This window comes from Pleurodeles waltl, chromosome 8, assembly GCF_031143425.1.
Source record: "Pleurodeles waltl isolate 20211129_DDA chromosome 8, aPleWal1.hap1.20221129, whole genome shotgun sequence".
Lineage (NCBI taxonomy): Eukaryota > Metazoa > Chordata > Amphibia > Caudata > Salamandridae > Pleurodeles > Pleurodeles waltl.
In genome coordinates, this window is record NC_090447.1 from 1,437,163,337 (window position 1) to 1,437,190,809 (window position 27,473).

General features: G+C 42.5%; 1 protein-coding gene across 1 annotated transcript in view; it reads right to left on the reverse strand.

Annotated features, from left to right (window-relative positions):
* Positions 1 to 27,473, reverse strand: part of DSCAM (DS cell adhesion molecule) — a 1,000,736-nt gene that overhangs the window by 16,510 nt on the left and 956,753 nt on the right. The window contains exon 32 of the mRNA XM_069202587.1: positions 25,986 to 26,288. Within this exon, the coding sequence (XP_069058688.1) occupies positions 25,986 to 26,288 (303 nt within the window). The remainder of the gene's footprint in view (positions 1 to 25,985; positions 26,289 to 27,473) is intronic.

Here is a 27,473-nt window from a genome sequence, read left to right on the forward strand (position 1 = left end):
TTGTAGCACCTGAAAGGTGCCCTCCTGCGAAAAGAGGGCAAATTAGAATCCTCAGATTGATTTGTGGGAGCACTACAGGTGCATCAAACTGAGTATAGTATGGACGATGTGTGGCTTCAATTCAATTTAGCAAAGCTCCGACCTTCCCATTAATTTTTTTTTTTTTATTTATGTTTGTTTGTAAATTAAATAAAATTTGTTATCATTTGTGTATGTGTTTGATAAATGCTTGTTTTTGCATTTTATGTGTATTGTTTTGCAGTTCAAATCATTGCCAATGTTTAAGCGGGGTCCCCGCCTTCCAATAAGGACTCCGAGCGGGGTCCCCGGATTCCAGTAATGATTCAGAGAGGGTCCCTCGATTACCGTAATGATAAAGTAGGGGTCCACAGAAGACAAAAAGTTGAGAACCACTGTGTTAGAAGATATGAATTTGTACAGAGGGGCGGACAAGTCAATAGGGTCCTAGCTTTTCAAAGAAAAAAAGCTGGGCCACCATTGGTAAAAGCTTCAATGGCAAAAGCACTAGAGACATGATAGGACTTTTTCCTCAGGCTACACGCTGGTTTCACCTTGAATGCTTCAGCACCTATATAATAAAATAGATGGGAGCCATAATCTAGCCTTCTTGCAATGAAAGTGTTTGCCAAGACAACATGTTTTCCCAGGGGAACAAAAAAGAAAATGTTACTTGTACAGGCAGAGTTGGCAGAACCAGCAGCATACGACCAGCTGATGTACTCTCTTAATAAGTGGCCCTTGTCTAGCTTGAAAGATATAATGGTGATGTAATTTGGAGGGAGTGGAGAGGAGTGGTCCTCTAACTTGCAACTGGGCCCGACAGCCAGGACGTCAGCTCGGGGTAGGTGGCGGAAGCAGCAGCTGGCTTGTGCTTTACTCCCCCAACAACGTGCTTGCTGCCCCCAACCTCAGAGGTCATGAGGTCAGCACCAGGAACAGAAAGCAATCATGCCTCAGTCAGCCCTATATACTTCCACCAGTTTCCCTCTTTCTAGCTCTCAGCAGCACTCGGGCGATGGGGGTGGGCTGTTGCTATGACGTCATCAAAGGTCATCAAGGGCCAAAGGGGGCAAGAACCACTTGCATTATGCCAGACAACGACGAATCAACGCTTGGCTTTTGCACCCTATTAAAAGTACCTCAGTATATTTTTCAACACAAATGAGAAAATAAATACCCGGCTGTGCCCATTGAAGACACGACCAATTTATTTAATGTTTTTACCTACACTCGCGACAGAGCAGCGAAGGGAGACCGCCTGCTTGCAACAGTGCGTTGTCTGTGACCAGCAGCCAAGCCAGCAATCACCAGTGAGGAGAGGGAGCCCCCGGGTCCCAGGCTCAGGTTTCTGTAGTAAATCCCTCTGGTCTCCTTATATGGCTTCTAGCGGGAGCGCGAAGCAACTGCGCGGTCTAGATTCCTCTGCCAAGCTTCACAAAGTTTGTCGGGCGCTGCAGCGCCTTTGATACTCTTAATTAACTAATTTCAATGGCGCGCGCATCTTATTAGCAATGGATGTAAACCTTTCAACCGAGTAAGTCCTGCAGGAAAGCAAGCTCAATAATTCATGTGTTTAGACCTAATTAGTTTCAACAACACCAATTGTTCAGATAAGCTAGTGGAAACGGGAACATAGCAGAGCCAGATTCTGATGCCAAACAAAATATTTGTTGAATTATAGCCTGGCGTTTTTACCTTTTTGTTTATTTTTTGGTTGGCACACGTTACCACGTAAGACTAAAGACCATTTTAGATCCATCGTGGAATAAATAATAAACAGCAAAGCCGCACGCAACATGATGGATTCTACGCAATGGACAGTACTTTCTTTACATATAAGAACCTAGGCCAATGGTTCCTGTTTCACAGCCCTGGTGTGGACGTCTGAGCTGTCCTTTTGCCACAGTGATGTAGCTTTACTTTTGTGTCCTGTTTGTTGTTTTGTTTTTTCGAAGTTTATAAGAATGGTTTAGTGTGCCGTGTTATTCCCTGTTGCGTGTAAGTCTGCGGGTCTCCCTGTTGCAGAATAGAAAGTATCATGCGCTGGGGATCCTCAGGCCTGTGCCTATGCATGTGTCCACGAGTGCATGCATGAGTGTGTATGCGTGCGCATGCATGTGCACATGGATGTGTGGGTGCATGCGTGTCTTTCAACTGATCATTGGGTCATTTAAGAATAAGGAGCTGAGGAAAGAAACTATTGTGTTAGGCACGGACACCACTACAGGTCTTCAGCATAAACTGAGCAGAACTGAATAAATGAAGCGTGAGTGTGCCTTTCCGGGTATCTTATTACCCTTAGAAGAAATGTGCAGCTCTTTCTTCAGTTACTCAGTTCAGAAACTTATGCAGCTGATGAGCAGATCCAGAAACAGCTTTTTGGGAGGTGGGGGTGGCTGTGAGCATGGGTAAATGGTAACTTTGCATTTCTAGAGGATGACCAATAGGGGGAGAGCCATATGTTACATTCAATCTTTTTTTGGGTAGTTGTTTCTACCTCATGCGACATGGATATATAAGCAGTACATAGTTTGGGCAGGTGTTTGAAGGGTGTTTATTTTTCAGGATCAGGGCATATTTTTCAACATCAGGCGTTCTCAGAGCAAGAGAAAGGCAAAAAAAAAAAAAAAGGCAGACCGAGGAAGAAACGAAAGATAAGAAAATAGTGACAAAAGGAGAAAGGAGGGATGAAAAAGAACCTGCAAGAAAGTAATGAAGAGACAAGAAGTGCAGGTTGGTGGAAGAAAGAGGCACAAGGTGGAATCAATACTACTAAACCTTGGGATTTGTCAACCCCTGTATTCAAGCACAAAGGTACAGGCACAGTGACAATACGGAACAAAAAATGTAGTTCCTTGTTGTCTGCCCTAGGCTATGAAACCATATCCAGCTTTTCTGGATAAGGAAGCCTCACCCTGTAGCGTGGCATGCTTCATCATCGGCTTCCTACCCCACCCTAGTAAGATGATACTGCCAGGACAGACTCCACCTCCACTTTTTGAGGAATTTCTTAGATAAAATATGATAGCTGGATAGAGTGGGGATTCCGATATTAAAAAAAACCTTAGGATAAACCAATGGCAATTCCCTTTATGGATACACTAGGTATACATAAGATCTTAATAACAGAAAAGGGGACGTTTTATTGGCACACTGTCTAGTACATCCAATTTACTGCAATATGTTTCTGCCCCTAACTGAAAGTCTATGAAAGGTCCAGAGCATTGAATAGGACGATTAAGATATAGGATCCCTATGTAATTGGTGAGCTGGGCTGGTGTTTACAACATGGTCAGGGCTGGGGCGAGATCTTCCTGTAGTCACATCTTTGTCAAGGAAAGTGCCTGGCAGGGAACCTAGTCGAAATCGCCTCAGTCTGCCAAAGATAATATCTTCTTAGGAGCCCACCTCTGACATTGTGTGATGGGCTCCTAATAAAAACTCAGGCCCTGATTTATACTTTTTTGGAGCCGCACTGCCATAATTTTTTGACACAAGAGCAGCACAAACGTACAAAATGCAATTGTATTTTGTACGTTTGCGCTGCTTTTGCTTCAATAAATGACGGTAATGCAGCGCAAAAAAAGTATAAATCAGGGCTTTAGTGCCTCTGAACTTGTTTTTCATTACTTTTTTTCTTACAATTTAAGCTCTGCATTTGAGGCTCCTTGATAATATCATGTACAAATCTATAAAAGCATATTCTGTTGCAATAAATTTGTGGTGAAGGATCCTATTGAGACTCTTAAAATGTTTCCCTTGCTTCAGTGTGAGAGGAAGTGACTGAAACTTTAAGTTATTATCCTCAGAAATTGTACCAAGGACAAATTCTGCCAGGCTTTTTGGCCACTTGCAGGGGCAGTCCTTATTCATTAAAAAACGGATGAAAATCCATAGAAATGTTATCAAATACTTGAAAGAATAATCTATAAAATCTGATTTAAAATCCTTAAAATTCTATGAAAACAGCACGTAAAGATAAGTAAAATATATGTTTCTCAAGGTAATGCTACATTAAACTACATCAGACTGCACTTGCAGTATTTATTTAATGTCATTAATGCATTATTAGCTATTTGAAATATGTAGGATCCACATCCGACTTGCACCAATTTTCTTGTCACCAGAACATTGTTAATGTCCCTGATAAGAAGAAATTTCTTAAGCTCCATGATGCACTGAAACAGGGTTTGACAATACTCTTGAAGAAAGAATCATTGAATCAGATTCTTCCGGTAGCAGGATGCGTGGCAGTTTCCAAAAGGATTGTGTATTTAAAAAAGCCAGTTTTGTCCTCCTTTGTGGAAGATATGATAAGGGTGTGTTACTCCCAAGTGTGGAGGGAAGAGAGTTATGTTCTTGTCAGTAATACAAGAAAAGGATCTCCCTCCCAAGGCATGTTTAAACCAATGGTTGTTCATACCTGAGGAACGGTTCACGAGAAGGCTGACTCAGAGTGGCGCGCTTGGGCAGGATGATGTCTCCCTAAGCGTGGTTGAAGAAGTGTTCCTATGTCATGGAATCTTCTGAAGATTCAGAGATACTTGAAAATGGACTGTTTGCTGACGGGCAACCAGTTAAGAGATACTGGATCGGGCTACATGTGTGACCTCCTACCTAGGCCAACAATACACAGTCAAATATTGTACTCCCTGAATGCAGGACATAGGAAACATTGGAAACCCCCAAAACAGGGCTTTACGGTTGTCTACAGTTGTTCTGGGCTGTACTGCTAACCCAATACTCTCGTTTTTATCCTGAGCTAGATTCGCTGCATCCCCCACACCGTGCCTTAGGCCTCTTATTTTGTTTGTTGGTACCCGAAGAGTACACAAGTTCTCACCATATTTAATATTAGAGTTAGGAGTCACCACTTGCTGGTGACCGAGTACCTCCAGCTGGGCTCTGTGCAGTTTGCCACTTATCTAACATGGCATTTCAGCCCAGGGTGCATCATGATGAGGTTTTTTGTCAGCGCTTTATGCATCTGTGGGCCGTAAAGTGAATTAACTTAACCTGATCATTCAAAATGTTAGTGCTTTATTTTCAGACAACACAGCCATGGATGTCAATTCACCGAAACACCAGCAGTAGTGGAAGTGACATCACAAGCCCTTTGACCTTTACTTTCACTCACACACACATACTTTCACACACACACACGCAGTTTCACACTTTGAACTCCATTTTCATTACACTAATAGTGAATGATATATTATTATTATTGTTCACTGTTAGTGTAATAAAAAGTTGATAGAAAAAAGAGAGTAGTGCCCCAAATGATGTCCATAAGGATGACCTGGCCCTGTGTTCCTGGCACTGAATTTGCCAGGGGGTCACAAAGGCAGTGCCAGGGGTAGCAAAGTGTAAGTGAGGGGGTCGCAGTTGCGACCCCTGGCGACCTCTAAATAATGTCCAGGAACACAGCTCAGAAACAGAAAGAGGCAACCTCTGCTCCTGTTTCCGAGCTGTACTATCTGAAAAAAAGCACTATCTCAGAGAAATATCGGGTTAAATAAACAAACGTTATGCCTTGAAGGAGCATGAAACAGGCGCTTGTCTCTGCACCGAGCCAGCCCATCATGATACGGTTTCTCCAATTTCTGCTTTTCAAGCCAAAATTAATTCTGGGTCTGGTGGGGATACTTAGCTGTATGGAAGTATCTGTTACCATTCTGTGCCACACCTTCCAAACAATATATTGCAGTCAATGTTCATTTAATGCATTCTCCAGCAAAGGTTTGTACTTTAGAGAAATGCGCTCTCCTCTGCTCAAATATTTGCCATCTGTTCAGCCAGGCAATATGGCTGCTCAGAGGTTTGCTGATTTTTGCGGCAGTATAAAATAGAAAACGGAAGTACTGGGATTGTAAACTAAGGTCGGTGGGTTTCAAGTTAATTTAATTTGACCAATTCTCTACCTTTTCACGTTTCCCTTTTCAACAGCTGCAGTACATATTCACGATATTCAAGTATTCCACTTCTTGTAAATACTGCCAGTCTGTATAGCTAATGTCTTAGTTCATTGTATTTATGTTCCAGAGTCACAGTCTGCACTGGTAACTTGCACAGTAGAAAGAGAAGGCGGACTAAGAATCTCAGATGAGAAGTGATGGGCAGTGTGCAACTCTGAACCGCTTCTGGGCAATTTCGCAGTCACATTTGCATAACCGACCAGGACATTTGCACTGCATGGTTAGAGAAAAATATAAATTCTCTGCCAGTTGGTCAGTGCAAATGTTGGCTTGAGACTGGTGCAAAACTGAACAACAAAAGTGCAAAATAGCCGCAGAGTGGTGCACAATTCCCCAGCAACAGGGCAAATTGCGTGATCCGCCTAAGATCTACAACGCTGCTTCACACAAAGGCCTAAATTAACACACCATACAATAAGGACAAGCGTAGAGCACCAATAATTGAAAATTCTGAAAGTTGGAACAGATGAAGAGTTTGCGAACAAACTCACACCTGTGAAGAGAAACTGTAAAGCATCGGATTTTAAAACACAAGACATAATCAATGCAGATGAAATGCATGAGAAGAGACATAAAGATTAAGACCCAACAATGTGAAAGAAATGAGGGATTCTGATTATACTATTACTGTGAACGATGGCCATTATTTTCACAACTGACCTGCACGGTATGTGGTATTCCTATATATGCTCATTTCCCAGACTTAAAACACTAGTGGGGTAAGTGAGGGGAATATTACCCGTGGCAATGTAGGGCCCCACACACTTCTAATACAGTAGCATGCCCCTTTACAGTGTGTGTAAAGCTTCTATAGGTGAAGGTTCCTAGGACCAGCATCTGCACACATCTGTGTTTTACACTCCCCTCTGAAAGGTACTACTGTGGGGTCACGTCTGTAGGAACAATGAGATCCAGTCTTAACCCTCTGAGCATTGTCACAGTAAAAACACTCTCCAAATCTTAGAATGGAAGGTTCAGAGCAGAACACAATAGAATGAAATATGCAAACAACTCAAGCGCTGGGCTCCGATTTTTTAAATTATGTCCTCAGCCCACTGGAGTTTAAAAATAGCAGCACAAATATAACCACGCGTAAACAATGTAGACATGTATGGGTTAGAGCGTGTTTATGCCATTCCTCGTGGAATGAAACCCCCACATAAAAGGAGATAGGACCTGGGAAGGGCCCAGCGCCAAATTGTTTAGGGCCCAGCACCAAAAATGCCAAATATACGCCAGTCAAAGTTGTCCAGCATTAACATTACTGTCAGTACCTCCCTGGCAAGTCTTTTTAACTAAAGTTTTAGGAAGTAACCAGTAGAATCATTGTTTCTACTGCTGTCTCTGCAAAAAATAAAAAGCCAGCAAAACGCTGCGTAAAGCATCAAAGTTCACTTTGGAATTTACCGGCACGGCCATTGGTAATTTCCACACGTGTACATAATAGTATAGAAGAGATATAGGCGGTCATTCTGACTCTGGCGGACGGCGGTTGCCGCCCGCCAGGCGGGAAGCGCCATTTGGCCGCCACGCTGCCAAAATACCGCTTCCCCTATTCTGACATTCCCGCTGGGCCGGCGGGCGCTAAGCAAGTTAGCGCCCGCCGGCCCAGCGGGAATGAGGGCCGCAACACAGGAGCCGGCTCCGAATGGAGCCGGCGGTGTTGCGGCGGTGCGACGGGTGCAGTTGCACCCGTCGCGCTTTTCACTGTCTGCTTAAAGCTTCATAGGGCCCTGTTAGGGGGCCCCCTGCACTGCCCATGCCAGTGGCATGGGCAATGCAGGGGCCCCCAGGGGCCCCAAGACACCCGTTCCCGCCAGCCTCTTCCTGGCGGTGACAACCGCCAGAAACAGGCTGGCGGGAAGGGGGTCAGAATCCCCATGGCAGCGCTGCTTGCAGCGCTGCCCTGGCGGATTCGCCCAGCCGGGGGAAAAACGGCGGGAAACCGCCGGCCCCGGTTTTCTGACCGCGGTGGGCTTGGAAGCACCGCCAGCCTGTTGGCGGTGCTTCCGTCATTCGCGACCCTGGCGGTCAAAGACCGCCAGGGTCAGAATGACCCCCATAATGTTCTGTCCGGTTCATCAAACATTTTCCCCTCCACAGAGCACAGTGTTTGGCATGAGCACAAAGGCAAACATCACTATAAATAAACTTACTACAGGTAAACATCTTTGCGTCAAATTAGGTTTTCATTGGTTCAGTGTGCCCCTATGAATAATGGTTTCCAAGCAGGAGTTGTTGTGGGAGAGATCGGTTCTCTTCAATGGACTAGCTTCATTGGGGGCTAAACTTTGTTTCCTTCCTCCCACATTTCGGATGTTTCTTGTGCCCTAATACGAAGTTCCTCAGCCATTTTTGGCTGACCCAGGCATTATTTCTCTGTGTGCTCTGATCACATTACTGGATCTTTTATGCCAGACTTTGAGGCTCTTAATACATGGGGCAATGTGACGAAAGGACGGAAAGATGTTGTACAATTGTAAAGCTATCTCCATGGGTCTGTGAAGACCTAGGTATGGTTATATAAAGGTCCTACAAATCTTATTTTATATTGTCCCCACACTCATGCAAGACATCATCTTGTAAGAATAATCCTTCCTATGCTATTGTCTCCACAAATAAGATCAGTAATCAACATTTTGTTGAGGTTAATGCAAAACATTTGTTCTTGTTATCTCTGGACAATAATAAAACAGGCAATTGGCAAAGCCAGCACATCTGGCTTGCCTTTAACAACACTAACAAGCATTTACAATGCAACTGGTCTCGCGTTTGCTCATGTTAGAGCTAATCGCGTTGTAAGCTCCTAACCCGACTTTTCACCTATCGGGCAAAAGTGCATTTATGTACATAACCCGAAAAAGTGAAATTAACTATGTAAAGCGCTCGACTTCTGCTAAGCGAGATTGCGCTCGTAAATTAGAGAAAAAGAAGTCCACGAGCCCGATGGAAAACAGCGAGCCTTGCATGTTTTCTGTACTTGGTCGCTGCGCTCGAGGAGGGCTAGCTACCGGAAAAGGCATGACGTATGCATGCCTTTGACTAATCAAAGCAAGCAGATTTTATTAGGCAAGCCCAGGAACCAATAAAAAACACTGACGTGAAGTTGACAGGGCTCCGAGCCCTTTTCTAAATACTAAAGCCTCTCGCTGCGATACGCATGCGCGAGCGCATGCAACGCAGGTTCGACCCTAAAAAGGGGTAGGGTGGCACCCTTATTTTATGGATTTAAACCTTAGTAGGAGGGGACTGTTACTCCATCACTTGGAACATAATGTTTTCTATGGCACAATGTAAACATCTGTGCAATGCCGTGGCTCTGGTAGCATGGATCTCAATAGTCGCTTGCCAGATGCTAAAAACAGGGCTGTCACTCAGCCTTTAATATGTCTGCCAACAATGCTCCAGAAGAAGATTCATTCATAAACATTGAAGATGCTATGCACACCATCCCCTACTTCTATTAGCGAGGGAATAATCTGGCCGTGGATCACACTAACATTCATTCAATACCAGACGGTAAACCATAATGGGTTCTAGATATGAAGCGTGTAGTCTTGGGCCAATTCTCTATCTTAGTAAAGCTGTAGCCACAATGTGAAAAGTCACCTTCCATACTTCTCTGGAACCAATTGCCTCATGTCGCTTAGCTGGATGCCTAAAGGAAACAGGTTTTAAAAAGATCACAAGACTGTAATTTGCGAGTACCAATATAAATTTCAGGACAATGAAAGATTCTGCTTTTAAGTTATAGCCCATATAAGCTCTGTGGTCTGCCATCTATGTAAAATGAATAAGAGGTGCATAACTAGTGATGGTATGTTTAATCAATAATCAAGATCTCTTTGACCGAGATCGAACATTTTGAATTTTTAAATCAGCTCATCTGGACGCCAAGGTTATACTTGAGAGTGTACTGTTTGAGCAAATGGCAGTATATTGAGAGGCACTTCACAGCGAATATGTGATGGAACAACTAGGTCCTAAACAACTACTTGCCTAAACCACTACTGCTAAACAACTAAAAAGTCTGTGCAACAAAATACTGAACAACTACTGTCTAAACAACGAGTTTGCCTGACTAACAACTGCCTGAAGAACGAATTTTAAGGTAAGTTTTGCTTTTTTTAATGGTTTATTAGTTGTTTAGAATATATATATATATATATTTATATATATATATATATATATATAAATAAATTCAAAACAACTAATAAACCATAAAAAAATAAAAAATACCTTAAAATACGTTGTACACGCAATCATTATTCAAGCAAAATCGTTGTTTGGACAGTAGTTGTTCAGTACTTCGTTGTAGAAACATTTTAGTTGTTTAGCAGTAGTGGTTTAGGCAAGTAGTTGTTTAGGACCTAGTTGTTCAGGATGTTTCCCCTTCAGAGCTGCTAACCTTCCCAGGTCCATGCATGTTGTATACTCCAGTTCAGGTTTTTTTCTTTGAATTCTGGGACTTGTATTTCTGTTTTATAATAGAATAAACATGAATACAAGTCCCAGAACTCAAACAAAGAAAGCTGGACTGGATTAACACATCACTTGTGGACCTCTGAAACTTGGCAGGGCTGGCAGGTACCTAATGTATTTCTCATCTGGGAAGATATAAAGCTGCATCTTAAGATAGATATCAGAAGCAGTGAGGTTTTCCACTAGGGGCGCTTTCAGTGACAACAGTAGATGGTGACATCATTAGAAGGGTATCAAGAATAGAGATCTTTTCCACCAAGAGGGATCTAAGTAACATCTTAAGACAGGAGTGACCAAAAAGAATGTTTTTCATCCAAATGGTCCTGAGTGATAAATTTAGCTGGGTAAGTATCAAATGTTAGGATATTTTCTTCAGAAGAGGGCCTGAGCATGAAATACCCTTGGCCTAACCTTGATGTGACAGATGCAATTACAAATGTCATAAATATTCTTAAAGATGAGAATGTATGTAATAGTACCCTTAACAATATGAAAGAGGCAACTATGAATGTAGTATTATGTATTGCCTTGAGTATGAAGTATTATTAATATACTGTGTTTTAGCTGTTATTACTTATTGGTAAAAATATTTTTAGGCCATGTGCACTGCATTTGATGTGCTAACTATGGTTTATATCTCTGCTGTGCAAGTTACGCATTTCAGTACTAATCATAACTTGTGAATTTCACTATTTTTCAGTGTTAATTTGCAACCATAACTTCACTTTAACAGTATTTTTCAAAATGTATTTTTAACTTTGTTTTTTTAGGTAATTTGCGAAGTGTTTGATCATATACCTCACCCGTATTGTTCCCTGCACCCAATCCTTCATGAGATGCCAATCAAGTGGGAGGTGGATGGAGACATTGTGCCTGATCCAATACATATGGTGAACACCGCATCTCACATGCTTTTAGTAGTGTACAGCAGGAATGTTTCAAGGCCAGGCCTGCGCCAAACCCATGTTGTGTAGGGGTGGTTCAGAGACCTCTAATCAGAAAACAAGCCAAAACCATACCTAATTCACCATAATACTCCTCGAAATTGACTTTATCAGCACCAGTCCTAGTTAACAGTCCATATCCGTTAAGCCTTGGCAATGTACACGCTCATACCTAGCTACGACCTGCCTAAAATAGCTTAATGCTTAGGAAACATAAATCACACTCCATCTAGCCCCCTAGGCCCTAAAACCTGAATCAATCTACCCTCTAAATGTTAAAATTCACAAGACGCTTAGCCCCAAAACATTCCTCAAACACATACCCAAAAACAGCCCTTAAAACCCAAACTCCATTAGCTTTGCCTAGCATACAAATCTACAAAGCACACAATTCCGCTCCATATCCAACCACAAAAACACCACGGTCCATCATTATTACACTCTGAAACATCTCCTAAACCCTCAGACTTTATCCCAGGACAGGAAAATAAAAAAAGTAAAAATCCACTTTCCAACACCCTAAACAGTCAGAAATAAAGATATCACCCTTATCTCTAAACCATAGCCCTAAACCATAAACCACAACTTAAAAGCCAAAAATCTACAAAAAAAACACAAGTCACCTCAGGAGCACTCTAACACCTAACATGAAGACCATCCAGCACCCAAACTCAAAGGCATGCACAGCAGAAATTGATCGCAGGGCCTGCACTACATCCAAGCCATATGCCCAACCAACTACTGGTGGTCGGTCTCGCTACACAAAGTCTTTGGGTTTAAGGTGTTGTGCAGTGAGGTTACATCAACTCCCATTGGTGCTTAACCCCCTCATGTGGCACTAATCAGACGCGGATCGCTGTGCTCACATAGGGTGAGGCGCGCGGGAATGGGGGGAAAATGTAATAAAAAAAGAAAGCTTACCTTATCTGTTGCCGCCACGCTGCTCTTCTTTCCCTCGTCGTCGCTCCAGGCATAGGCTCCCAGCCTGCCCTTCGGCCAATCCTGACGCTGTTCAGAGCAGCTTTAGGATTGGCTGGTAGTACCCAGCCAGGGTGCTCCCAGGCAGACTGGGAACCTGTGCCGGCTCTCTTCAGACCGGTAACTCTGTTGCTGTGCTGGAGTGACCCTACTGCGCATGTGTGTTTGACCGGCCCAAGACGGCAAGCTAAACATATATGCACACTGAGGGGAGTACACAGTGCACTCCCCTCACTGCTTGTCACCCACCTAAGGTTTTGAAGCTTCTGCTGCTGGCGGGGTGGGGGGTGAAGCTCCTCCGCCCTAACGTAGGAGCCATCGCTGGCGCTAATTAAAAAAACAAAAAACATCAGGATTCATGAACCCTTTGCAAGTTTGAATCGTGAGACCCCTAAATGGTTGAATGGACCTAGGGAGGATCCAAGTTTGCAAATGTGCAATAAACATATTTTTTCACATTTATTTAAATTCTGGAGGGGTCCCTCAGGGGCCACTCACAATGGCCTGGAGGTAGGGGGGTATTAAACTGCCCCTTATGCCCTTTTTTTCCATTGTTCCCCAAAATTGCACTTTGTTTGGTAAAGGTGACCAAAATAGATTTTTTTCTATGACTGCCACCCAATTATTGCTTTTAGGATGTGCAAATCTACAGCCAGAACAACGATTCACAATGGACAGTGGGAGAAATGCCTCTCTTGTTGAGTGGATGAAAATTTTTTGGGAAACTTTTGTGCTGATTTATCGAATGTCAAAGTTAAGAAATCAAAAAGATCAGGGGCAGCTCCTCTGCTATGACGAGGAAGCGTCACCCTCCTCCCCGCCAGCAACAGGAGCAGCAAATCCTTTAAAAATAAAACAATAATAAACTATGTTTATTATTGTTTTATTTTTAAAGGGGCCATGGGGGTGATGAGCAGTGAGGGGAGTGCACAGAGCACTTCCCTCAGTGTGTATGTATGTTTGGCGGCCCTGAATGTCTGAATAAAGCACATGTGCAGAAGGGCTCTCTCCAACCCAGCACTGTGTTGTCGAGTTGGAGAGAGCCAGCCCAGGCTCCCTGACTGCGTTGGAGCGCTTAGCCAGGCCACTCCAGCCAATCATAGCACTGCTTTGAGCAGCGCCATGATTGGCTGCAGGGCAGGCTGGGAGCCTGGAGTGCGGCGGAGAGCAGTGATGTGGCAACGGCGAGGTTCAGGTAAGTTTATTTTTTTATTATTATTTTTTGTTTGTTTTATTCCTCCCGCCCCGCCACTTTTCCTAGTTGCCAGCTGCGACTGACAAAGATGTCCTTTCAGTGGAAAGTCTCACTCAACTATAACTACACAGCCGCTATCTATCTATCTATCTATCTATCTATCTATCTATCTATCTATCTATCTAGAGAGAGAAAAAGGGAGGAGAGAGAGAACACAAATAACAGAGAAGCAATAATATTTTCTGTGTGACACACTTCAGCCTACAGTATAAAGGCTGCGCATGCTTTTTGTAAAACAATCCGCACTTCAAAACTGAAACTTGGAAACAATGTGAATTAGTGATGAGTGGGTGAGAGAAGAGCTTTGATCCCGTCCTTGCCTCTCTCTGTAACCTGCCTCATGTATTTTTAACAGCCGTTAGAGATCCTGATCTCCCGCCTCACAAACCAAACACAAACACATTGCCATGTTGTCACTTGAGCGCCTGGAGTTACTAATGCTTCCACTTAACCTGGAGCTGCTGATGAGTGGAGCCTCCATGTTTAATTATGAATCGTCTAATCGAGGGTGCAATTAGCCGCACGTTCCCACCCTGTCATGGGTGAAGACAGGAGCTGAGGAAGAGGGTGTTAGAGACCTGGCCCAGGGCACCCTGTGGACCACTTGTTTTATAAGATGGCATTATACTGACTCGCTTATGGTGGGGAGGCCATATATGGGACTTAAGAAATCCAGAATATCAAAGGTAATCAGTGATGAAATGGGAACATATTTTTTGTTATTTATAGTGTGTGCTAAGAATGGCCAGGATTCGAGTGCGGGCTAGACTGGAGTTACAATTATGCACACTCATTCATTTACACATGTGCGCACAAACACATCCATTCACAACACTCATTATCAAATATTCAAAAATGCACGCACGCATGCTCCAAACATTCATTAAAAAAAACACATACACACACACACACCCCTTCAGCTCTGCCTCAGAGGTCCCAGGAGGGTTGGGACTGCTGCCTTCCTTCACTGGCTGAGCTCTGGTCAGCCAATAAGGTAAAGCAGCAGTCTCAACTTCCTCACAGATTGGGATGCGGTCAGTCAGACTTCTGATCCCACTCCACTCTGTGACGAGGTGTCACTGATTGACACTCACCCTGAGCACTTCAGGGCTTAAACCTGAAGCACTGAGATCGGAGTCAATGGGTGACGCTTCCCCTCGTCACCAAGGGGGAGGGCCTCAAGGCACCTTTGCTAGGCTGAAGAGGTCACGGCCACAGGGCTGTGACTTCTTCAGCCCAGCAAAGTTGAGCTCAGGCAGCCAGGAGCCTGCCCAAATAACGCATGACTAGCTCCCGGATGCCTGACCTGAAAATGAAGTGTTCGTCATAAGTATTGTACTGGGAAGATAGGCTTCCAGATACTATGCTTAGACGTAGTTTAAATCTTTTCTGAGTCTATATGTGTGTTGCACATCACAGTGTGCATGGAAAGTTTGTTGGTCTTTTTTCCTATTGCAGGGTCATCCCCCATCTTTTTGCCTCCTGCCTCCTATTTTTCCTGACCTGTTTTGTTGGCTTTAGAACTCTGAGCACTTTACCACTGCTTACCAGTGCTAAAGTGCATATGCTCTCCGTGTAAATTCTATCGTTGATTGGATTTCCATGATTGGCATATTTGATTTACTGTTAAGTCCCCAGTCTGTCAGGTCTGTTTTTGCTGGTTTATTGTCTCTGCGCACTTTACCACTGCTAATCAGTGCTCAAGTGCAAGTGCTCCCTATAGAAATTGTACTGTTGATTGGTTCATCCATGATTGGCATATTTGATTTACTGGTAACTCCCTAGTACAGTGCAGTAGAGGTGCCCAGGGCCTGTAAATCAAATACTACCAGTGGGCATGCAACACTGATTGTACCACCCACAATAGTAGATCTGTAAACATGGCTCAGACCTGCCACTGCAGTGTCTGTGTGTGCAGTTTTATACTGCCAATTTGACTTGGCAATTGTACCCACTTGCCAGCTCCACTAACATGCAGGAATCCCCCAGCCAAAGCAGGTCATGCAGAGGAATATGCTGATCCGCTGCATTCTGAGTACTTCTTTTCAGAATTAAGAAACCATGTGAGCAGAGATAACTGATTTCATCCCAGCCCTACTGGACGGCTTCCCCTGGCTAAGCACATCCTGTGCGGATATACACCAAATACACACCAGTTCTTTAAACTACAAAGTAGTACCCAGGGGTTCTATTTCCACTATTGCTTTATGCTTATCAAAAGAACAGGCATGGGTTCCCCATACTGATTCTCCTATACAATGAAACTCCCAGGGTCCGTTTTTAGTGTTGCAACAAATTCTATTTTGGTACCAATAGCAATTGCACTCTTGGTACTGTGGCAATTGCGTTTGTTTTGCATATTGTCTGCCACGCTTGTTTGACCTGTTGCATCCCTGCTGCTTTCAAATGGTAAATGTATTACTAATAACCACTTCATAAAGAGAGATTCTTTGATTTACCTCTGTAGACCCTCCCCCACTCCCAGACTCCCAGACTCCCAGACTCATCCCTTTAGTATCCTTTGTGAACCCCCTTTCTGGGTCCACAGGGATGCCTTCTAACATTCTTCCTACCTGCATTTTTAAGGTCTGATGTCAATGAAGACATTTTGATTTTAGTAAAAATACACATATATTTAAAGGGACTTTCAACAAAGCCCTATTCATCCATTGGTCTTTTGTTATGTCATTCACATTTTTCTTCCACCCACTACAGCAGACAGCATGGGGCTTTGGGTCATCCCACTACAGCCATTGGATAGCTGCTCTGTGAGTGACAACATTCTGCTCTTTCACAAGAAGCACATCTGCACACTGAGCAGTCCCCTTCAGTGCCATGAACTATTGTCCGTACTTTTAGAGATCAGATAAATACTTTTACTTTTAGGCATTTTCTTTATTTTGGTGAGGACCTGGTAGCTCCTCCTGCAGTAAAGGTTTACAAACATTCAACAAAACAAGCATTTACAAAGTCAAAAGGCTGGCAAGCAAAGCCAGACCTATTGGCTTTGCCAATGCTTGTTTCTTCTGGGAGTCATATACTCTACCCCTTCACCCATCTCAATCTATTGTAAGTCTTGGGCAATGCTGGGTAGGACGGCTTCCTTTTATCTGATTTAGTTATTCTTTTTCCCTTTCCTCATTTTTATGTATACACTGATAAAACATTTGTCAAAACCTCTCAGATAGGATTTCGATGAAATACTAGTTCAACTAACCATACAGTATCTGTCATGGACATTAGGAATCATGGATGCTAGGTGGTAATTCAGCTCCCTTCCTTTGCCAATGTCCTCCTGTCAAGCAGCTGACCGTGTGTCAGATCACTCCGTTGATTAGATCGATATAATTACAGAAACATATTTGGCCATTTTCACGTTTTTAATTTGTCGCCTACCGCTGAAAAGTTCACTGGTATGCGGTTACACCTGCTCTCTGTTGCCAGCTTTAGAACTGCTTACTCATCCATTGGTTGAAATTCATTTTCTGTAGTTTTGCCTTTAATTTATAAATATGGTTCATGAAATCCTTTATTGTCCTTTCGCAACATTTTTAAACTAAATAGGCTAAACCGAAGTAGAATCTTCGTCTCACTATATGTCTCACTAGAAAGCATTAGTGGAAGTGTGCCTGCTCTGGGCTTAATTACAAAATATAAATTACCTATAGGTATTTTAGCACATCAATATCTGCATTCCACTTTTTTAATGGCGCTTCTTATCATTTCCACCATCAGTGGCCCACATTTAGCATTATGAAGGGGGAATCTTTTCAGGGTACCTGTATCTCTGCTATTCTGTTAGCATCCTAGTTGCTAGCGTTGTGAACATGAACAAGCGCTTTGCAGTCCCATCTCTCCTAGCAAAAGTGCCCAACCAGAAGAACTTTATGCCAAGAAAAGCACCTGGCTGCATGCTTCAAATGCCCTTAAACAAAACTATGGCGCACGTGATCTCCCATTAGGAGATCTGAACATGAATGACAAATCTTTGTTGAATGTGTGCCACTGATGCATACACTGTGTGTTTTTACAACAGGGGTAATCAGAGACCACAGATATAGATTGGGAATGTCAGTCATATGTTTCCATTTAAAGAAGCTCGCCTCTCTCGTGCAGCTATTTCCCCCTCCCATGCAGGGGCTTTCCACCTCAGCCTTCTGGTGGAACATTTGAGATTCCTGTCTAACAGGTGCAAACCTTGACCCATGCAGCATGGCTACATGATATATATGTAGGCTATACAATAGGGATCATGCTGTAATCCTGCTCAATATAAAGTATATCATTTATATTTAAAGATGCTGTAATCCACAAGGGTTTAAAAGATGAATATCCTGTGACTCTTCTTCATGGATGTAGGGCCATATTTACAAGCCCCTTGAGCCGCTGGTACATCACTTTTTTGATGCTCCAGTAGTGCACAGTGCAGACCCTTATGTTCAAGACCACACAAAGCCACTTTGTGTGGCTTTTCATGGCCTCGTAGATATGGTGTAAGGCAACAAAGCGCACATCGCTGCTTTGCCCTACACTGCATCAGGGGGGCGTTGCAGTGGGTTTCCTTACAAAGGGCTGGTAGGGCTTGCAATAATACAAGAGCTGATATAAGGATTAAAGAGACCACTTAGTGCCTCAATCACATCTGATCCTACAACTGAGGATGCAATACCCTGGGCCACTGGAATTATGCAGCAGAAGAGAAGGCCAAATTATGGGGCAGGAATAAGTAAATTGTGTGGCAAGAAAAGGCAAATTGTGCATCATAATACGGCACATTCTGTAACAGAATTACTTCACTATTTAATCATTTTTAAACTTGGTAACACTGTTTAGGCATTGGTTGCAACTCATTAGTACCAGTTTAACATAAAATATAGCAATAAGCAACAGAAAATTGACCAGTCTAGCTTTGCAGTGGGGCTTCCACTGAGCAGCAACACTGGTCGCTGTACTTTTTGTAACCTTTGAACCGTTTGATCTAGAAACACATTTTTTATTAAAATCTGTAGATTATGTGGCAGATGATGAATTATGTGGCAAATGTGGCAAATCTATAATTATGCCAAAATCGCTCTGGCCACACAATCTCATAATTCCAGTGGCCCTGTCAATACCTTTCTCATGTTGATAGGACCTCCTCAAAAGTTAATTTTACTCTTTTCAGTCTCTTTTTCAGTAAGACATAGGAGTAACATGATATACATCTTGTGAAAGGACAGCAACCAGGGTACACAATTCACAGGGAGATATGAGGAACCACAATAATGTTGACTATTTATGGTGTTCACAGCACGAATTGAATTGTCCTGGGAAAAAAATAGCTTAATAACTGTTAATGTACAATTCTGTGGTGCGGAATACATTTTCTTCATACGGATGAAAGGCTGAGTCGCCCCTGTAACAATGTGACCTGCAGCCCACTTATAGACGATCCCAAATCCTCTAACATTTTTTCTAGGAAATGAGGCAGGACATCAGTTTTAGCACTTTGCGGGTGGGAAATGAGCTTACAATTTGAGTACAGGGTTATCTAAAAGGTGGAATTGTTCATATGCATGATTGTATAATAGCAGAGGGGAGTCAAGGTGTCTGACTAATTGACTTATGTGCGGCTCCAGAATTACTTACAAATCGATTCAGAAAGGAAAGTGGAACTTTCCCAGTTGTGGGCTTAAATCTACGATTTACATAAAGTTAGACTTTTCTTGGGAATGACAAGAATGCCAAGACCTAGAAAGTATGTGTGGTGCAGATGACAGGACCACCCAGACACAGGTACTGAAAGGCTCTGTACCTCAGTAAGGTTGCCCGATTACGTTTGTCCGTCCACATTTGGAGAAATGCCTCCACCTAGGCAGTCCACACATTCTCCTCACCTGGAATGCCCTGCTCCCCCCACACTTCCTGTACAGTCCCCTGAGCAGGAAGTGATATCTAATGTCCCGGAGTTTGGACCAGAGAGGATTCTGTACTGCAGTGTCCCTGCCTTATCAAGACATTACAATGTGCACACAAAATCTGCGGAAAATATATCTTCCCGCGCAAACTGCTAGCTTTGATCTGTCTCAAAATGAGACAGATAATAAGTATAAGATTAGGATGCAAAACTCTTCAAGGGTTTTATGCTTGCTTCCTCTGCCTGAAAAAAAATATTTCCGGACTGAGAAATCCCTTCTTTGAGCCCTAATGCTCTGTGGACATGTTTGATTCAACTCATAACCAATTTATTTAGTTACTCAAGCATGCCTTTGGCATTAAATATGCAAACAGTAGGACTCCTTATTTGAGCATCTAAATGGACCAAAATGTTCCCACAATAACACAATTCCAGCCACATGCCGCTCACAGTAAAGTTTGTCACCTGTATGGGCAAGCGCTTCAGTGTCCCACACAGGAGTAGTAAGCGCTATATGAATGTTACAATATAATACAGCCCAATTTAGGTGTAAAAAAATACGCAGTGAATTACCTTATTTCTTTGTTCCAAACAATGTAAAGAAAGAAGCCCCAGGGATCATAGATTGACTTACAAGAAACATCCTTCATGTGGTCGTGGTAAAGACGTTCCCTCAGGTGGCTGTAAATTATTGTGACATTTTCAGCACCGTGTGTTATGGCCATTCCGGTAATTGGGTAAAAAGCCGTATTCCTGTCAGAAGTAGAAGCAATATGGAGCCATTCGCCCCAATGGACTATAAACCCAATGACTTGTGCAGGTATTGTTAGTGAAATATGACGTACGTTTCCATCTTACAGCACGATAGTTCTTGACATTTTCAAAAGTTAACTCTGGAAACATTTCACAACTTTGGTTTATACACTGACAACAGATCAATCAGGGGCTCTACAGCCAGCAAAAAGGCAAGCAAATGAACTGGGATAGCCTGCAGTAGTTTGAATTATGTTAAATAAGGGAAGAAAAAAAGTTAAAATCGAAAAAGAAATGCAAATTCGAAAAATGAACTAAAAATATGACAATGTGTTGGTTGTTTTATGCAAGCTACTTTAGGCTAAGCTAAGAAAATGACTGCACTGCTATTTTGCAACCATTTTACTTACAGTTAATTTAATTTCTTTTTCAGTAAGTATTGTTTTGCAGCAGCAAAAACAATGCTTGCATATTGTTTACATAGATAAAATTACAACATATAACTTGGCACATTAATACTATCCAGGCAGTGTTATGTCATTTAGGGCCAGATGTACTCAAATGCAATTTTGAATTTCCTAAATAGCAACCTCATAGAAATCGCTATTTAGGAAATGTACAAATGCTATGTACAGAGATACAGATTACCTAAGAGCGATTCCTAATAGTAGGAATCTCTATTAGAAAACTACACATAAGAATCCCATGTCAATGGGCCGGTTTTGCATTTCCCAAATAGTGATTTCCTATTATGAAATCGCTTTTTGGAAAATGCCAAACCAAGTAGGGCAATTGGCAAAAGCACCCCCGCCCGATGCACCCCAAAAATAGAGGTGCACCAGGAGGCATGGGTGTGCTCTATTGCAATTTAAAAAAAGCATTTTGGGGTGCTTTCAGGTCGAGCTTGCAAGAGCTTTGACCTGTTCTAAGTATTGTGAGCTTTTAACCACCCCCACTGCACGCCCATCACTTTCACTCATTCCTGGGCTTGCCTTTCAAAAATTCTTTGTAATCACTGGAAAATGCTTTACGTTTGTCCCTCCTTGGGGCGGTTCTGTTACTGCCTTGTAGACTGCCACTGTTACATGAATAATTGCACGATTGCGATACGTTTGACTGCGAGCGAACCTCTTTTTCTTTTTGTGTCTCTCCTTCGCGCTCATGGCAGCCATGGCGCTTTGACTCGGCCAGCTTATGTCAACTGTTTTACTTTTCATTTTCAATTTAAGTGGCAAGAAAAGTCCATTTAGGAATTTATAACGCTAATAGTTCTAACTCAAGTAAATTAGAGACCCATTGCATTGCAAATGCTTGTTTTAAATTGCACATGGTTACCACTGACTTCAAGTCGATGGTAACTGCATTTCCTAAATGCCCAAATCACATTTAGGAAATGCTTTGTACATCAGAATAGGAATTGTAAAAAAGGTAATCTCTATTCACGATTTCCTAAAGGCCTTTGTACATCAGAAAAGGCTGTTTTGCATTTCTTAACGGCCCAAAATACGAATTCAAACCATTAAGAAATGCAATAGAGCTTTGTACATCTGGCCTGTAGTCCATTAAATTTGGCAACTGCTGTGCGGTACATATTAAAACATTAATAATAATTAGCGCACCAGGAGATAAAAGGAATAGGCAAATTGTTTTCAGTGCATTAGCAAAGCCAATAGGTGTTGCCTTTTCAAACTATCAGCTTTGCAAAGGAGTTTAGCTACTCTGCACAGAATTCTCAATGCTGCATCATTTTGTAGGCACATGTATCACACACGTGCACACCTAAAAAATCATGCAGGCACTTTTTCTTCTTTTCAGTTAACATTCAAATTTGGATCAGTAACAAACGTGCAAGGTGTTAAGTTTTTGTAAAGGGAGTGGGCGGGTATGTGGGTGTGAATGGGAACGGGAGCAATTGGGACAAAAGCAACACGGCTATGGCGGGTGGGAGGTTGGTTGAAATGTGAACAGAGCAACAAGCGGACCAAAGCAAAACTGAGGAGGGCCGCAGGGGGTTAGAAACGCCTAAAGAACATAGAGGAGGGCAGGGGAAATTGTAAAGCCTATGGAACATGAGGAGGGAGGGACGGAAAGCCTAAACAACACAGGGGAGAAATGGGCAGGAAACCAACACAGGGGTGGTGGGGAGGCAACAGGGAGAAGTACTCTGGCAATGAGAGTTCAAAAACAGATGCCCTCTCATGGAGTGAATCTCAGAAAATAAGTAGTGCTAGAAAAGCAGGTCCTGGAAGCAGTGGTGCAAGACAACCAAAATGATGGTAAAGAGGCAATGCTCCATGGAAAGGACAAACACAAGATTGCCAATCTGGGAAATAGATAAGAAGCAGGCAAATAAGAGTGACAAGGAAATCCAACCAATAGTAAGCAATGGGCAGGCTCCAAGCCCCTCTATGTGTTTAGTAAGTCACAGTATCCCAAGTACAGGACCTTTTTAAGCTGTTTTCATTGCTAACTGCAGTGTGCTTCTGTTCACATGTGCTCCCTTGCTTATGGGCTAATGGCAATGTGCTCTGTTTGAGGGGGGTAAGGTGTCTCTAGTCATGAATATGTGTATGACACATAGCTTTACTTGAAAAACTCTTCAAACGTGCTAATCCTTTGAACTGAATGACAAAGCTTCAAACGGGAATGTCAGACAACTTCCTGATGCTACATCCACAACAAATGGAGTTAATTCCCTACTCATCAGGCGTAGACAAAATAACAAATGTGATCCATAATTCATATATGAACTAAGGGCCAGATGTATGAAAATGCAATTTTGCGTTTCTTAAATAGCAACTTCATGGGAATCGCTATTTAAGAAATGGCAAATGCTATGTTCAAAGATACCGATTACCTAATAGCAATTCCTACAAAGTAGGAATTGCTATTAGGACATTAGTATTCAGAAATCCCATTGCATTTGAGTCAATGAGCTGGTTATTTAGGAGATGCAAAACCAGGGATAGCAATAGGAAAAAGGCCCCCCTTGGTGCACCCACAAAATAGGGGTACACCTGTAGAGCACCCATATGCCTAAGGGGCATGTGTGTGCTCTATTGTACCCAAACATGTTTTTTTTTTATTGCACCTGGTTCGGTGGTAATTGTATCTTCAAAATGCTCAAATCGCATTTTGGAAATGCATGGTACATCAGAATAGGAAATGCAAGTAGGAAATCCCTATTTGCATTTCCTATTCTGGGAATCGCAAATTGCGATTTCCACAGGGTAGAAATCGCAATCTGCGATTCCTTGAAGGGCTTTGTACATTAGAAAAGCCCCGTTCAAAATACCGATTCGGAACCGTTCAGAAATGCAAACATGCTTCGTACATCTGGTCCTAAATGCAGATGTTTATTCCCTTACATTTTTAGATAAAAAAATCTATAGGATTTACTTTTTTAGTTTACCATCTCCTTCTGCTCATTCATCAGCAATTGCACCTCGAGAGAAAGCCTACACCTTGATTCACTTAAAAAGCATCATGCGATACCTTTATTTCTATACGTTAGTTTTTTCTATTTTGTTCCAGAAATGCCCAGCCTACCAAGGTGGGGTTTACTGGGATGAGACTACCATTTTTTCTGAATATTTTAATTAACACCAAAACATGAAAGCTTTCTGCAATTCTCATTCAGATTGAGCTTTAGCTCAAGCACTTCTTTAATGCCTGAAATGAATCTGGGGTACAGAAATTTTGTTGTAGAAGCGCAACCATGAGATTCAGAATTCACACCCAAGGCAACAGGACAAATTATTTTATCTACGGATTGGCACTGGTCTCTCCTTTCAGAAAGGACTTGATCAAAGTCAATGAAGCCTGAAAAATATAATTGTCAACTGAACTAAAAGCTTGAACACTCCATCCAGTCAGTATCAGAATGAAGCACTTCACAAAACAAGTGAAGAGCGTATGGTGATAAGACGCTTGTTTACTACTCAGCATTTACAAAGAATGCCAACCAGGATGCATGATTAGTATCAATTGTAAGCATCGTTTTAGTGGCTGAACACCTGCCCAATGGGATCTGGACCAAGAATGCTCAATTCACATGGGCCAATGGGCAGATGCAAATTGTTAGCTCTTTTGTTGAGTATCAGATTTCAAAGGAAAAACTTTAATGTTTTGCTAAAAGGTTGTGTTCTCGGATTTCTAAGGATACTTTGTTTTATGACCTTCTTCCTCATCAATTACCAATGCAATGTAGAGGTAGTTGTGGTCTGATGTGTCTCGTCGTTCTATCAGGACTTGCGCGAGTTTCCCAAATTCAATAAAAATGTTTTTGAAAGTTTATATTTATATTTTATGTTTATTTTAATAAGACAGCTTTGTGTATGTTTTATTGCTTGCCTTGCAGAGGCTCCCCTGGATATTAATTTCAAACATTTGTGATTCTCTTTGACACAGACACTTTCTTGTAACTGAAGCTCTTGTTTTTGCAAGGTAAACACTATGAATAATGCAGAGACTGTAATTCAGGAAGGCCAGTAACCAGTTCAGGTACAACTTGAAACCAAATGGCCTGTGCCTAGAAAGAAAAAATAGAACACCTCTGATGGGAGGTGTAGAGGACTACGGGTCTCAAATGTCATCCTGGAAGATGAGATGCCAAGAGCTGCATGAAATTCAGTAAGGCCGACTTTCTATCGCTGATAAGCGATCACTTAATTATAGTGTTTGTTTAAGGCGTTGCGCCTTAGCACTACAGCAGTAATTCATAGATTAGGCATGCGCACTGGAATCAGAGACTGTGTTTTTTCAGTTTATGGATCTTGATTCTGGTCCCTGTACTGCAATTGAGCATTAGGGGCACAGTCCTGAGAATGTCCTACCTCTGGGCGAACAAATTACAATAAAAAGAAAGACAATGATATGGATTCATGGAGACCAATAAGCTTATATTATTGGTCATTGTATGCAGTACCCTCAATATATCCAGTAATATCCTGGGCCTGATTTAAAATTGGATGGTAATGGAAAATCCTCTGCTTTCTGCAGGTAGGGTCAGATCCACTGATGGAATGTTCTTCATCATAATGACCAATGACAAGAGCAAATTTGCTGATCAAATCCCCTCTGCATTTAGCACATGATCCACACGGAGACGATTTCACTTTGCCAACTCTAAACAACCCTTCCTAATTTGAGGTTCTAGTATTGCTTTACATTACTAATGAATGTGGGAAATCACTTACTTATTTTGTGTCAAATTTCTCGCAATTCTTTGAAAATAGGGCCACATTCTGCTTTTAGAGGGGCGTGTGGTTTTATCTTGTGTGACTGATTTGAATGCAAAATATCTTTCAGTAATACCTTTTTTGTGTGCATCAGTCCCCCACTGCCGGAAATTATGCAAAATTTCTACAATTTAGCATAACTTGAAATTTGTGAATTTCACTGGCGTTATCTGAATGTCACCCGGGCCTAATAACAAGCTCAGTATAAAACAGAGAGACGCCTACTTCACAGCTTGTATACTTTAAGTCCTGTTGGAATGTGCATCATGTCCACGCTTACTCCCAAATTACATGCAACTGTATTTGTGCCTTTGACCCTGTGCAGTGCTCTGCTGCCTTTTGGCTAGATTCACACTATACAAATACCACATACATATACAGACTATCAACTAAATTATAGAGAAAGGTGAGAAACTTAGGGACTGTATTATTTACTCCTACCTGGGCGATGGGCCTTCGGAGCTGCCATAACTGCCACTTTTCCTCCATCCTGAGGTTTTGGGGGTGAAGCAGTAAATCTGCAGATCCCGGATTCTGAGGGCGTGCTAGACGTCAGACTGTCTGTGTACTCATTAGTCCCCGCTGTTAGCTGCTCTGATGACGTGTCTGATATGAAACATTCCGTGATGGTGAACTTGGCGTGCCTCAGCTGTTCTTCCATCTTGGCATGCTCATAGGCCCTCGCCAGCTCTTCGTAGGTGGAGGAGGCACTTTCTGTGGAGACCATGCTGCTCCTGGCTCTGTCTGAATGATGAAAGAAAAGACAAAGCATGTCAATCAAAGCATTGCAATATAATGTGTGTTTTTTATGCTTCACAATTTGACTTTGCTTCAATGGAGTATAAGTTCACCATGTGACTTGAGCATTCTGGAAGTTTCAGTTCATCACAGACTCTAACACTGGCCTCTTGACATCACTTTTACATCAAGTAGCAAAGCCTTTAACATCTACTGAACTGGATACTAAGATTATCCAAGTGTGCATCCTCCCCCTTGAAGACTGCAAGTAAAACCATAGGCACAGGGTGAACATGTTGCAGTTGGCTTGACAGTGACCATTGTGATGTGTCATTCATAAGTACCTTTGCATCAAGACATCTAGGTCATGTCACCTGTGGAACATTAGCAAAACTGTTAAGGGAAGACGGGCATGGAGGGGAGGAGGGAGCGTGACCAAGGGTTCGGTGATAATGGTCACAGGATGTATGTTGGGGAGGGGCCATGACAGAGAGGAGTGAGGCAGTGATTGTGTTCCGGAAACCAACAGGGATCGTCACAAAACGCAGGATGATACTAGCAAAGATGACCGGGGCAGGTTTAGTGGTGCAGACCAGGGGCAGGGGGGTGCAGTCCAGGGGCTGACACTGTTTTAAAGTACTGTTTGCTTCACACATTTCACAAGTGGTACATTATTTCTGAGGAAACCCAAAATGAAGAACACCAACCTCACTATCCCGGGCCAGTGAAACTCTATTTTGGAGAATTTCCGAAATGAGGCAAACCATTAATCTTTATGAAACTGAAAAAAAGGTGTGGAATTAATGGAAGGGGAGGGGACACTAGGTCATAGGAAGTAGTTGAAGTACGAGGTATAAGTAGTGGCAGAGCCCCTAGGGTGTAGGTGTTACCAACAGAGAGTCTAGGGTAAACATAGCGATAGAGGTACTACGTAAAAGGTAGGGGTAGAGGTGCTAGGGTATAAGAGGAGGTAGCAGTAAATGGGTGTAGGTAGGCACAAAAGTAATAGGATACAGACAGAAGGGAGGTCCTACAGAATAGGTATAGTGACAGTCACTAGGGTACAGAAGCTGCAGGTTAGGGGCACACTGGGATAGGCTGGGTAGAGAATCTAGGGTAAATGAAGGATATACTAGGGTTTACACAGGGATAGAGATAGAAGGGTATAGGTGCAGGTCATTGGAATACAGG